Raw genomic sequence first — 15,205 nt, forward strand, 5'->3', positions numbered from 1 at the left:
AGATATGCCAAAGAGAAGCTGTAAAGTTCCTCCTTTAAGCAAAAAGGTGAAAGTTCTCAAATTAATAAGAAAAAAAAATCATATGCTGAAGTTGCTAAGATCTGTGGTAAGAATCAGTTTTCTATCCATGAAATTGTGAAGAATGAAAAAGAAATTTATGCTAGTGTTATTGTCGCACCTTAAATTGCAAAAGTTACTGCCATAGTGCATGGTGTTTAGTTATGATTGAAAAGACATTAAATTTATGGGTGGAAGATATGAACAAAAATGTTTTCCAATTGATGGCAACATATTGTGCTGGGTTAACTTAATCTCAATTAAATTAAACTTTATCATAGTTATGTATGTATAGGAAAAAACCTGGTATATATGGGGTTTGTTACTGTCTTAGGTTTCAGGCATCCACTGGAGGTCTTGGAACATAACTCCTAAGGATAAGGGGGGGACTATTATGTATGCAAATGATGGATGATCCAGTTTTTAGTTAAAATGTTGTCTTAAAACTCTAATTAGTGGAAAGCAGTTTGACAGTTTATTGTAAAGGTATATCCGCACTTACTATATAACCCAAGACGTTTGTTTAACTAAGGGAATGAAAGCAAATGTTTACACAAAAACTTGATGTTAATTTTTATAGTAGTTTTATTAATAATGGCCCCAATCTGGAAACAATCCAAGTGTCCACCCACATGGATAAATGGACTACTACTCAGCAATTAAAAGGAATACATTGCTAATACAACAACATGAATGATTTTCAAAACTGTGCTGAGCAAAAGAAGCCAGACATTAGTCCTTCAATGTAAATTAAAAAACAAAAAAAGCCAGACACAAGAGTCTATAAAATTCTTGAAGAAGAAACAAATTAATCTATAGTGATAGAAATCAAAGAAGGAATTTTGTGAGGGGTACCACAGGGAAACTTAGTGGAATGATGGGAATGTTCTATATCTTGATTGGTTAGTTAGCTGCACAGGTATATACATTTGTCAAGACTCATCAAACTACTCTTAAAATATGTTTATTCATTTTAGTATATGAAAATTATATCTGACAAAAGTTGACTAAAGAAAACTCTAGTAAGTGAGTTTAACAAATAACCTAAAAATATTGACTGAAATCTGAAATGGACTGGGCTCAGTGGCTCACACCTGTAATCCCAGCACTTTGGGAGGCTGAGTCAGGAGGATTGCTTCAACCCAGGAGTTTGAGACCAGCCTGAGCAACATAGTGAGACCTCATCTCTATTTTTTTAATCTGAAATGTTTAAATATATACCAACTTATATACACATGACATAGAACTACACACACACACACCCCACATATTAACAACCTGGATTCTGATTCTGTTGTAAAATGCACAGTTCTTTTCAGCCTTTCACTTCCTTAATGTATGAAATGAGGTTAGTTTAGAAATTCTTTGCATCTGGGTATAAAAACAAATAAGTTAGTAAGTTTAAAGTTAATCTTTTAAAAATTGTCTTGACTTAAGTAACTTTTTTTTCCAGAAATCTTCCTGCCAAATCTGTGGAAGAAGCTTTACGTCACCGACAAGAATATGATGAGATGGTGGCTGAGGCTAAAAAACGAGGTATAAAATTTAACTCTAAATGGTATAATTTTCTGATTTTAATAAAAAGATGGATGGTAAAATTCATCAAGTCTGTCTTCAAGATGATACTGAATTCTTTTTTTTGCTTCTTTTTTGAGTCTTGCTCTGTTGCCCAGCCTGGTGTGCAGTGGTGCAATCACAGCTCACTGTAGCCTGACCTCCCAGGCTCAAGCAGTCCTTTTACCTCTCAGCCTCCCAAGTAGCTGGGACCACAGGCACGTGCCACCATGCCTGGCTAGTTTTTTGTATTGTTTGTAGAGGTGAGGTTTTACCATGTTGCCCATGCTTTTATTTTTGTCTACTATTTTTATAATTAAGTTTGTTCTAAAGGAGGAATAAAATGACATACCAGGATCATAGTTTTTCTGCTTGTACTTTTACAGAATAGGAGGAATCTTGAAATTACAGTCATAAAACTTGGACTTCTACTATCTTAGTTTATAAATAAAGATAATAATTCATGAATCTATTAATGAATTTCACTTTTTACCATTTTTATATTTTATAATTATTAATTTCTAATTATTTTATAATTTAATAATTTTAACTTTCTATATGGCTGTGAGAATATGATTTGAAACTCAAAATTTTTTTGTGACTTACAGAGTCTCTCTAGAGGCCCAATTGTGTCATTTGATTAGGTTTATAAAAGTATACTCTTGTGTGTATAAATTTACATATTCATTCATTCTCTTTTCCAACCAAAAAAATAATATCAGGATAATTTAACAGTGTTTATTTCCTGACAATTGTTATTTCAGGATAAACATACATTTTTAGAAGATATTACACAGCTGTATACATTTTTAGACTTAACATCTAACACCTTATTAACAACTGATATTTTTTCCTTTGACTTAAGTTAATGGAACGTTATAATAGTATAGAGTTCTGCTTTATGGTGCTATTTTGGAAATGAAGTTACTTCTTTAATGTTAAGTAAACATAGGATATATAAGGCTAGTTATATTGTTCTAGAAGGTATTTAAGCATTAGTTGAGTGTATTTTACTATACAGAATTCGAAATATTTCTGACATATCCAATTAAGTATTTATTTATTTATTACTTATTTTTATTTTTTTGAGACAGGGTCTTGCTCTGTCACCCAGGCAGAGTGCAGTGATGCGAACTTGGCTCACTGCAGCCTCAATCTCCCAGGCTCAGGAGATCCTCTCACCTCAGCCTCCCAAGTAGCTGGGACCATAGGCGTGCACCACCACGCCCAGTTAATTTTTGGATTTTTTGTGGAGACGGGTTTCGCCATGTTGGCCAGGCTGGTCTTAAACTCCTGACCTCAAGTGATCCGCCCACCTTGGCCTCCCAAAGTGCTGGGATTTTAGGTGTGAGCCACCACATCCAGCCTAAGTTTTTATTTTTTATTATGTATTTATTTATTTTAGAGACAGGGTTGCACTCGTTGCCTAGGCCGGAGTGCAGTGGTACAATTATAGCTCACTGCAGCCTCGAATTCCTGGGCTCAAGCAATCCTCCTGCCTCAGCTTCCCTGGTAGCTGGAATTACAGGTGCATGCCACCACACCCAGCTCTTTTTTTTTATTTTTATTTTTTGAGACAAAATCTCACTCTGTCACCCAGGCTGGAGTGCAGTGGCGCAATCTTGGCTCACTGCGATCTCCGCCTCCTGGGTTCAAGTGATTCTCCTACCTCAGCCTCCAGAGTGGCAGAGATTATAGGTGCCCGCCACCACGCCCGTCTAATTTTTGTATTTTTAGTAGAGACGGAGTTTTGCCATGTTGGCCAGGCTGGTCTCGAACTCTTGACCTCAAGTGATCCACCTGCCTTGGCCACCCAAAGTGCCGGAATTACAGGCGTGAGCCACCATGCCCAGCCCCAGCTCATTTTTTTAGAAGTTATTTTGTAGAGATGATGTATCTCTATGTTGCCCAGTCTGGTCTCAAACTCCTGGCCTCAAGCAATTCTCCCACTTGGGCCTCCCCAGAGTGTTGAGATTATAGGCGTGAACCATTGTGCCTGGCTCCAGTTAAGTTTTTATTAATTTTAAAATTTTTACTATATGATTACTATGTAAGATAACTATTGGTACTGGATGATCTTAAAAGCATGTTATGATAGGAATAACACTGAACTGAAGAATCAGAAGGCCACAGCTTTAACCTTGTTTGATACTACCTTGGTGTGATACTCTGAACAGGCCTAATGTTAGTTTTTTCATGCGTAATGTGTGAGAGGCAGGTCAGCTTAATCAGGGCTTTGAAGCTTCTCTTTCATCATTTTTTTTTGTTGTTGGTAAAGCAGTGGAACATTCTCCCAAGAAATCTTATATAGAATATGAATACATAAAACAAATAAAAGAAAGTAGAGATTGTCGGCCAGATGCGGTAGCTCACGCCTGTCACCCCAGCACTTTGGGAGGCCAAGGAGGGCGGATCGCAAGGTCAGGTGTTCGAGACCAGCCTGGCCAGCATGGTGAAACTCTGTCTCTACTAAAAATACAAAAAATTAGCTGGGCATGGTGGTGTGACCCTGTAATTCCAGCTACTGGAGAGGCTGAGGCAGGAGAATTGCTTGATCCCGGGAGGTAGAGGTTGCAGTGAGCAGAGATCACACCACTGCACTGCAGCCTGGGCAACAGAGCGAGACTCCGTTTCAAAAAAAGAAGAAAGAAAGAAAGTAGAGATTGTTTACTTGGCCTTCTGCTTGCCCCTCAAGATGGTCTGAGGCGTATCTGAAAAAACAATTTGAAAACAGTTTGGCTAGCTGGTCTCTGACATCCTCACTGGTTCTAAAATTACATAAAGTTTTGATTTATGACTCACTTTCCTCTGTATTTGAGACATCTCTTCTTCTGAAATTGTCATCTTTGATTTTCAGAGATATATTTTCTTCCTCTAACTTTTGCCTCAGAATCTAAGAGATGTACTGTTAATATATGTGTTTTGGGGGACATTTTAAAATTTCAAACTAGTAAAGTGAAACACCATATTAAAAAGAGTTAATATACTAATAATGCTATTGACAAAATCATTTTGGAATGTCATGTGGGTTATGTCAGAAAATTTATAAACCCTTGTAGGAAAAATGGGTATTGGTTAGTTGCCCACAGTTGTTTGTTTTTTATATAGTTAATTCATAAGAAATTTGACTTCATAGATTTAGTGTAAATAGAAATATGTGGTAAAGTAATCTACTTAAATTATTTTTCTGACCTTTTATTCCACTTACTTTTATAGTAGAACAGGAGATGTTATTTTAAAATTATGTTAATAACTGGGCATGGTGGCACACATGTGTAGTCCAAGCTGTTCAGGAAGTTGAGATGTGAGGATTTATTTAAGTCCAGGAGTTCAAGGCCACCTGAGCAACGTGGCGAGACCCATCTCTAAAAAGAAAACAAAGAATAGAAAATTATGTTAATCAAGTTCATTTACTTTCACTTTTTCCCTCCCTTTCTTTCCCCATCCCTCCTCCCTCCCTTATTCCTTCCTCTTATGATAATATTATTTTTGAGAAAGTCTGTTTTGTAGAGTTTAGGTAAATGGAGAAGAGGATTTTGATCTAGCTTATTTGTATTGAAATAATTTTTACTCGTTTAAAACAGAAATTAAGGAAGCACATAAAAGAAAAAGAATAATGAAAGAACGATTTAAGCAGGAAGAAAATATTGCAAGTGCAATGGTAATTTGGATCAATGAAATACTGCCCAATTGGGAAGTAATGTAAGTAAGCAGACTTCTCCTAAATTCCCATTTGTCTCCGAAGATCTCATGTTTCTGATTCTGTATTTTTATTATTTCCAGCATATATTTTATGCTTTGGCTAAATTATACTATTAATTAATGCCTGAAAATTTCCATATTTGCGTCTGTGCCTTTGCTTTTATAAATCCCTCAGTGTCTACCACCTACTTCCCTTATTGACTATCCTCTGTGTCTGCTAAATCTTTTTTTTTTTTTGAGACGGAGTCTCACTCTGTCGCCCAGGCTGGAGTGCAGTGGTGCAGTCTCCGCTCACTGCAAGCTCCGCCTCCCGGGTTCACACCATTCTCTGGCCTCAGCCTCCCGGCCCGCCACCGCGCCTGGCTAATTTTTTTTTTTTTAATATATTTTTAGTAGAGATGGGGTTTCACCGTGGTGTCTGCTAAATCTTACCTATCCTTTGGGACCCAACTGAAATGCTAATTGATTTATGAAACTTTTAATGTCTTTGGTTACTGTATTTTCTTTTTTCTTTCTTTTTTTTTTTTTTTTTTCTGAGACGGAGTCTCACTCTGTTGCCCAGGCTAGAGTGCAGTGGCACAATCTCGGCTCACTGCAAACTCCGCCTCCCGGGTTCACGCCATTTTCCTGCCTCAGCCTCCCGAGTACCTGGGACTACAGGCACTCGCCACCACGCCCTGCTAATTTTTTGTATTTTTAGTAGAGACGGGGTTTCACCATTCACAGGATGGTCTCGATCTCCTGACCTTGTGATCTGCCTGCCTCGGCCTCCCAAAGTGCTGAGATTACAGGCGTGAGCCACCGTGCCTGGCCTAGTTACTGTATTTTCTTAATGCTAACATACCATCGATTGTAAGATGCACTATTGATGTAATAGCAGTTATTTGGAAGGAGAATATTAAATATGTAAATGCATTAGAAGATGCATTTATTGATATTAAAATGACTTTTAAAGTGCTTATCTCATAATCAAGGAAATATGTATGATCTTTCCCTTATGTAAATGCCCCATCATCATGCTTTGAGACTAATATACTTATCTTGCCTTTGCATTTATTTATTTATTCATTTTTAAGTTTATTTTGCCAGCATCTTTTTAATGATAAATAATAATTGTATATATTTATGTGGTACAGTGTGATTTGTTTTTTTGTTTTGTTTTGTTTTGTTTTGAGACAGTCTCCCTCTGTCACCCAGGCTGGAATGCAGTGGCGCGATCTCAGCTCACTGCAACCTCTACCTCCTGGATTCAGACAATTCTTATGCCTTAGTCTCTCTAGTAGCAGGGACTACAGGCACCCGCCACCATACCCGGCTAATTGTTTTGTATATTTAGTAGAAACAGGGCTTCACCATGTTGGCCAGGCTAGTCTCAAACTCCTGGCCTCAAGTGATCAGCCTGCCTTGGCTTCCCAAAGTGCTGGAATTATAGGTGTGAGCCACTGCACCCTACCGTGATGTGTTTTTTGAGGGTTTTTTTTTTTTTCAAGACGAGGTCTCACTCTGTTGCCCAGGCTAGGGTGTAGTGGCGAGATCACGGCTCACTGCAACCCCGACCTCCCTGGGCTCAGGTGATCCTCCTGCCTCAGCCTCCTGAGTAGCTGGGACTACAGGTATGTGCCAACACGTCCAGCTAAGTTTTGTATTTTTTTATAGATATGGGATCTCACTGTGTTGCCCAGGCTGGTCTCGAACTTTTGGGTTCAAGCAATCTGCCTGCCTTGGCCTCTCAAAGTGCTAGGATTACAGGTGTGAGCCACCTGCCTGGTGCAATGTGATGTTTTGGTATATGTTTACATTATGGAATGATTAAGTCAAGCTAATTAACACATCTATCAGCTCACGTACTTCTCAGTATTTTGTGGTAAAACATTTAAAATCTTCTCATTTAGCAATTTTGAAACATACAGTTCATTATTTTTTATTATAGTCACCATTCTATGTAATAGGTCACTAACACTTATTTCTTCTAATGGAACTTTGTACCCTTGATCAACATCTCACCTTTCTCCATTCACTTTACTCCCCCCTCCCCGGCCATAACCACCATTCTACCCCCTACTTTTATGAGATTGACTTTTTTGGATTCCACATATAAGTGAGGTTATGTGTTGATTTTTCTGTGCCTGATTTATTTCACTTGGCACAATATCCTACAGGTTTATCTGTGTTGTTGCAAATGACAGAATTTCTTTCTTATTGCCTTTTTACATAACATTTTAAAATATGCCTTATCTTCCCTCTCTACTGGAGGGTTGGGGATATCTTCTGCAATGCCTGCTGTAGTTTGTACATTGGGAATTTGTTGAATATTGGCACAGTGTGACATATTATCTGAGGCACTTTACATAAGTAATTGCATTTGATTCTTAGAACTTTTATAAGGTGTATGTATTTTTACTCCCATTTATCTTATAAGGAAACTCAAGATCAGAGAGGTTAAGTGATTTGCCCAAGGTTATACATTTAATTAATGGTTAAACTAGATTGGATCTCAGATCTATCTGACTTTAAAGCCGACAGTTTTTTTTAGCAGACTTTACTGCTTCTCAAAAACTAGGGCCTTACCCACTGTAGATTCTTGGTTGTTTTGCTTTTGGTGCTGAATTGGTGATACATTTTTATGTCCCTTTTATCCTGTTTTTTAAATAATTGACTGCATATTTCTGATTCTCTCATTGGCATTTATAAAACGCAGTTCCCTTTAGATTACTGTTGCCCCTTTGGGATCCTATACATCTTGTAGGCTGTTGTTGCCTGCAAGCATGAACTCAAAGGAAAAAATGCATTACATACTTCATTCTCTATAGTCCTAAAAATGATTTGATCACTTGGCCGTAGACTAAAGATAATCCATCATGCAACTAGTATTTTTGTTATAAAAAGTAACTTTCTTCTTTTTTCTCCTCCTTTAATTCTAGGCGTAGTACGAGAAGAGTTCGAGAATTGTGGTGGCAGGGATTGCCCCCTAGTGTCCGTGGGAAAGTTTGGAGTCTAGCTGTAGGAAATGAACTAAATATCACTCCTGGTTTGTATTCTATGTTCAGTTACTCCCACATGTACAAATAGCCATCTACAGAGTTACATAGCAGATTAGCAGAGTGAGCATTAAAATAAATGGCCTTTATCATATATAATGTCATTTTAAAAGCATGCTTCATCCCCCCAAAACCTGTTATGATTTAATAAGTTATTACATTTTATATAAAGATTTATGGTTTTCCCTTTAGTTTATAATTATCAATAATCTTGGCATTCAAATATCAAAAACTTCTGGGATTTTACTTGGCAGTGGATAATAAGTATATATAAGAAAAAAGAAAATAGTCAATTATGAAAAGGCTCCACTTTTATACAGAAAACACATAAATACTGGAGGAAGGCTAAAAGTTTCTTTTCCTCCTTCTTTACCTAAACCAGTCATTTTGGGATTTTTTTTTTAATTTAAAAAGTTTAGGCCGGGCGCAGTGGCTCATGCCTGTAATCCCAGCACTTTGGGAGGCCAAGGCAAGTGGATCACCTGAAGTCAGGAGTTCAAGACCAGCCCGGCCAACGTGGTGAAAACCTGTCTCTAGTAAAAATACAAAAATTAGCTGGACGTGGTGACACACACCTGTAATCCCAGCTACTCGGGAGGCTGAGGTGGAAGAATCAGTTGAACCCAGGAGGCAGAGGCTGCAGCAAGCTGAGATCGCGCCTGTGCACTCCAGCCTGGGCAAAAGAGCGAGACTCTGTCTCAAATGAATGGATGAATAAATGAATGAATGAATGAATAAATAAATAAATAATTTTAAAGTTTATAACTTGATTAGCTGCATAAAGAAAAAACTTTAGCCGGGCATGGTGGCTCACGCCTGTAATCCCAGCACTTTGGGAGACCGAGGCAGGTGGACTGCCTGAGCTCAGGATTTCGAGACCAGCCTGGGCAACACGGTGAAACCCTTCTTTACTAAAATACAAAAAATTAGTCAGACGTGGCAGTGTGCGCTGGGAGGCTGAGGCAGGAGAACTGCTTGAACCCGGGAGGCGGAGGTTGCGGTGAGCCGAGATCAAGCCACTGCACTCCAGCCTGGGCTACAGAGCGAGACTCTGTCTCAAAAAAAGAAAAAAAATCCTTTAAAGAACAGAAGAAGAAATAAAACTTTCAAAGAGTTTTATTATTTTCTTAAGTTTCTTAAACTTTGGTGGATAGGAGCAAAATGTAGAGTAGTTTTTTTGTTTTTGTTTTTGAGATGGAGTCTCGCTCTGTTGCTGTGCTGGAGTGCAGTGGCGCAGTCTCGGCTCACTGTAACCTCCGCCTCCCGGGTTCAAGCGATCCTCCTGCCTCAGCCTCCTGAGCAGCTGGGACTATAGGTGTGTACCACCACGCCTGGCTAATTTTTTTATTTTTAGTAGAGATGGGGTTTTACCATGCTGGCCAGGCTGGTCTCAAGCTCCTGGCCTCAAGTGATCTGCTTGCGTCAGCCTCCCAAAGTGCTGGGATTATAGGTGTGAGCCACCATGCCTGGCTTGCAGAGTAGTTTTGATGAATTTTTTAAAAATTAAGCCGGATGTGGTGGCTCATGCCTGTAGTCCCAGCTACTTGGGAGGTTTAGATGGGAGGATTGCTTGAGCCCAGGAGTTTAAGGTTACAGTGAGCTGTGATTGTGCCGCAGCACTCCAACCAGGGCTACAGAGCATGACTCTGTCTCTAAATTAATAAATAAATAATTTGGCCAGGCGCGGTAGCTCACGCCTGTAATCCCAGCACTTTGGGAGGCCAACGCGGGTGGATCAACTGATGTCAGGAATTTGAGACCAGCCTGACCAACATGGAGAAACCCTGTCTCTACTAAAAATACAAAATTAGCCAGGCGTGGTGGTGCATGTCTGTAATCCCAGCTACTCGGGAGGCTGAGGCAGGAGAATCACTTGAACCCAGGAGGCGAAGGTTGCAGTGAGTCGAGATTGCGCCATTGCACTCCAGCCTGGGCAACAAGAGCGAAACTCCATCTCAAAAATAAATAGAATAAATAAATAAATAAATTTTTAAAATTAGATCAAATTAGAATAATATCAAATAGAGGAAAGTAAAATAGTTTATAGGCCAGGCATGGTGGCTCATGTCTGTAATCCCAGCACTTCAGGAGGCTGAGGCGGATAGATCTCTTGAGCCCAGGAGTTTGAGACCAGCCTGGGCAACATAGCAAGATCCCGTCTCTACAAAAAAAATCCCAAAATTAGCCAGGCAGCCCGCATGTGGGCACACCACTCGAGAGGGTGAGGTGGGAGGATCGCTTGAGCTCAGGAGGTGCAATGAGCTGTGATTGTGCCACTGCACTCCAGCCTGGGTGACAGAGTGAGACCCTGTCTCTAAATAAATAAATAGTTAATAATAAAATGTGCTAAATTGGTCTAAATGATAATGTTAATGCTAGACAATGGCACCACATAAAGACTTAAGGTCTTTAATACTAGAAATAATACATTGTCACTGTTACTTCTAAAATTTTTCTTTTTGTATTTATTGGAAAAAGTTAAAGTAATGAGAAGGTGCAAGTGTCTGCTCTTCCACCTGAACTGGTATTCTTGATCCTACTGTAAACACTATTAGCAATTTGGTGTATATTCTTTCTGGTCTTTTTTCTATGTACATAAAGTGTGCATCTACATACGATCAATTTTAAAGCTTTTTTATTTTTTCCCCCACAATGTATGCCATAAGGTTATTCTGTGGCTTGCTTTCTTCACCCTATAATCTATCTTGAACATCTTCCATGTTAGTACATACAAGTCTGCCTCATATGTACTATAGCTACATTGTATTCCACAATTTGGCTGTACTATAATTTATTTAACCGTTTTCCTTGAGATAGCCAAATCAAAGACATATGTTTTTTCCTGCCATTCTATAAAAAAGACATATATGTTAACATCCAAGTACTGTTTTTCATCCCTCAAAAGAGATTAAAATGAATGAGAATTACCCATACGAGGATGACTGAAAATCATTCATAAATATTTACCAAAGGTCTCAAACAAATAACCTTTGACTGTTTATTTCAGTTCTAAGAATTTACTCTGAGGAAATAGGATTGGATGCAAAAGCTTTTCTACAAAATGTTCATTGCAGCAATCAGCATTATATATAATTGGACAGAATTATAACAAAAATTTAAATGTTTACCCTTTGTCTGAAAAGCGATGCCAACTTTGGATATTATGATTACGTATGATTTTAAAATTTGATTTTCACAAGTCTCCTGTAATAAACATATTATTTAATTAATTTATTTTTATTTATTTATTTTTGAGATGGAGTCTTGCTCTGTCGCTGAGGCTGGAGTGCAGTGGTGCTCTCTCAGCTCACTGCAACCCCCGCCTCCTGGGTTCAAGCAGTTGTCCCTGCCTCAGCCTCCCAAGTAGCTGAGATTACAGGTGCCTGCCACCACACTGACTAATTTTTGTATTTTTAGTAGAGATGGGGTTTCGCCATGTTGGCCAGGCTGGTCTCGAACTCTTGACCTCCAGTGATATGCCCACCTCGGCCTCCCAAAGTGCTGGGATTACAGGCATGAGCCACTGTGCCCAGCCAACATGTTATTTTCAAAGAACTTAAAAACTTTTAGAATAGAATTTAAAGGAAGAATTAAGTTTTTATTTAACTTAGAAAAAGTTAGATTTTATATGACTTAACTGTTCTCTCCAAATATAAACAGAGATTACTTTTGCTTTCTGAGTTTGGAACAGATTGAATGTTTAAAATTATAGTCAGAACTTTCAGTTAGATTTTCTAAATCCATAATAAGAATTTTTGAACATACTGTAATTGTTTAAAGTCTTAAGAATCAATTTTGCAAACAGGTAATGAGACATTGATGGTTATATGAAGTTTTGTTCGCAATTTTTATTGATAACTGGCTTTAGAATCTGAGTTATCTTGATAACTTAGACATTAAAATATTGGTTAAATTGGTGTTAACGTTTTGTGATACTATAATCAAAAGGTTCGTTTTTAGCTTGAAATTTATAGTTTTGTAACATAACTGAGTCATTTATTTCCAACATAATTTTCTATTTTCTTCACTAAACATTTGTGTATTCAAGAATGGAATGTGTGTTTATTCTCTTCTTTTTTATTAGTGCGGAAAAGATGCTAAAATTGGATTGAAGTACATTTATTTTTGTTAACCTTGTTTACTTTTGAATGGCTTTAATAATTTGACTTGTTTTAGTCATGAAATTTATAATCGTTAGAGAATAGTAGCTAAGAGTAAGGGCTCTAAAGTCAGTCAAATATGGTTCAAAGCTTGGTTCCACCATATATATTAGGTTTGTGACCTTGGGCATATTACTTAACATCTAGAAATCTTAGTTTTTCTTCACCTGTAAAATAGGGGTAAGAATATGAAAGGATTGTTCTAACAGTTATTTGTGATAATATAAAACGATAGTGAAAGTGCATTTTGCTGAGAGTATGGATAATATCATAATTGTCGCGAAATCAGAAAGCAAAATATACACTGAAATCAAAGTATTCTCTGTTCAAGTCCAAAGTATCATCTTTAAGCCTGCTTCAAACTCTCCCTTTGCAGATTCAAAGCAAAGTCAGTGTGACATGAGGACCCAAGCATCAAATTGAACTGAGATGCAGGTCTTCTTAACTGTAAATCTTACTGGAGAGATGTCCTTTGATGTTTCGAAATGCATTACCACATTTTTATTATTAGATCAATTTTATGACTTCTAAAACTGATGGGTTTGTCTGGTAAGCCCCCTTTTTTTGGACAGTTTTAAAATTTGGGTATAATATTGAAGCTGACTGTCTTAGAACCAGTTTGAATTTTTTTAAAAAACTTACAATTTTATACCTAATAACCTCCAAATAATTATATGTGTAAATTTTAACCTTATATTCGTCTCCTATGAAATTACTGATGGAGCCAGGCATAAGTAATAGGAATTTTGCCTGGTGTGGTGGCTTACGCCTGTAATGCTAGCACTTTGGGAGGCCGAGGCAGGTGGATCACATGAGGCCAGGAGTTCAAGACCAGCCTGGCCAACATGGTGAAACCCTGACTCTACTGAAAATACAAAAAATTAACTGGATATGGTGGTGCATGCCAGTAATCCCAGCTACTCAGGAGGCTGAGAATTGCTTGAACCCAGGAGGGGGAGGTTGCAATGAGCTGAAGTCACACCACTGCACTCCAGTCTGGGCAACAGAGAAAGACCCTGTCTCAAAAAATAATAAGAAGAAGAATAGGAATTTTAAGTTGTTTTTTTTAATTTCTTCTTTCCAAACCATTAGTAGTAATGAAAAGTAGATAGAAGGGAGAAAAGATTAGAATAGTAAGAGTCTGTTTGAAATATATCTAGTCAGATATTTGATAATGATATGCTTCTTGGCAATATAAGAATACTCGTTATGGTATAGTCATTACTTTGGAAAATTATGCAGTTGTTTAAAAGAAACAAAAGCAGATCTATATCTACTAACATGGAACAACCTCTAATATAACAAAGTAAGATACAGATCAGTGCATGAAACATGTTGCCACTTTAATTTTTTAAAAAGGATTATATATTTATGTATATACTTGTGCATGCATATTTTCATTCTTGGAATAATTAGAGCTCTGATAACCACACTTGCATCTGAGGAAAGGAAATTTATTTTTCTCTTTATTTATTTTTTTTTAAACGGAGTCTTGCTTTGTTGCCCAGACTGGAGTGCAGTGGTGCGATCTCTGCTCACAGCAACCTCCGCCTCCCGGGCTCAAGCGATTCTCCTGCCTCAGCCTCCCAAGTATCTGGGATTACAGGCATGCACCACCATGCCCAGCTAAATTTTTTGTATTTTTAGTAGAGACAGGGTTTCACCATGTTGGCCAGACTGGTCTCAAACTCCTGACCTCAGGCGATCCACCTGCCTCGGCCTCCCAAAGTGCTGGGATTACAGGCATGAGCCACCATGCCCGGCCTACTTTTTGAAATTTTTTAAAACCATGTTCTTGTATTACCTTTAAAAATGAATAAAATTTTAAAAAGAATTAATTGAAGCAAAAAACTTATTTTGGACAATATATGAACTTTGGTGTTTGGGCAAGACATGTTTTTTCTGTTCTTCTGTCCCTGAAATGTCGTATTTTTATGTAGTTTCAAATATCTGCAATAGTTAGTTACAAAATAAAGACAAATAAAATTTGGGAATTGAGAAAACTTTTTAAATCTTTCCTGTCCTGAAGTTTTTATGAGATCCTGCATATGGGAGTGCAGCGACTAGGCACTTAAATTAAAAAGACAGGGGTAGAGATTTTGTTTGTTGGTGACACACACCAAGTCTGTGTGAAATATAAGTAGCTTTAGATAGCAATATCATAATGGAGAAACCAGTTTCAGGAGTGATAGAAAGCAAGATCGAGCATCTATTGAAGTGCTATGAGGCGCCAGGAGCTTTATATATATTATCTTATTTAATCATCAGTAACCCTATGAGTAGGTGTTGTTTTTCTCTGGTTTACAGGTAAAGAAAGCTGAGTTCCAGCGTAGCTAAATAACTTTCTTGAAGTCCCTCAGATAGTAAATGGCAGAGCTAGAATTTGAATCTAGGTTTGATTGACTCCAAAAATCATTTTTTTCTGCTGTTCCGCAATGATACTTCTTAGCAGAAGCATCTCTTTCTGCCTCATATGTACATTCTGTATGGATGATTACTCTGCAGTAATTTTATTTACTTTCTTTCTGGGTATATAATGAATAGTTTTGGTAGAATCAAGTACTTAGATTTGCCACTTTTTTGATGCTTGCTACATCAGAGAGACCTGACCTGTAATAGGTAAAGAGTAAAAATTAAAATTTGCAAATATATTTCTTTCCTATTATTCATACATTTTTGTTCTCCCCCCACCCC

General features: G+C 37.7%; 1 protein-coding gene across 4 annotated transcripts in view; it reads left to right on the forward strand.

Annotated features, from left to right (window-relative positions):
- TBC1D12 (TBC1 domain family member 12) overlaps positions 1-15,205 on the forward strand; it is a 135,458-nt gene that overhangs the window by 92,090 nt on the left and 28,163 nt on the right. For all 4 annotated transcript variants that reach the window (XM_054435972.2, XM_063669999.1, XM_063670000.1 and 1 more), the window contains 3 exons: positions 1,511-1,593; positions 5,196-5,313; positions 8,235-8,341. In XM_054435972.2, coding sequence (XP_054291947.1) covers positions 1,511-1,593; positions 5,196-5,313; positions 8,235-8,341 — 308 coding nt within the window. The remainder of the gene's footprint in view (positions 1-1,510; positions 1,594-5,195; positions 5,314-8,234; positions 8,342-15,205) is intronic.

The sequence above is a fragment of the Pongo pygmaeus genome, chromosome 8 (genome assembly GCF_028885625.2).
Source record: "Pongo pygmaeus isolate AG05252 chromosome 8, NHGRI_mPonPyg2-v2.0_pri, whole genome shotgun sequence".
Classification (NCBI taxonomy): domain Eukaryota; kingdom Metazoa; phylum Chordata; class Mammalia; order Primates; family Hominidae; genus Pongo; species Pongo pygmaeus.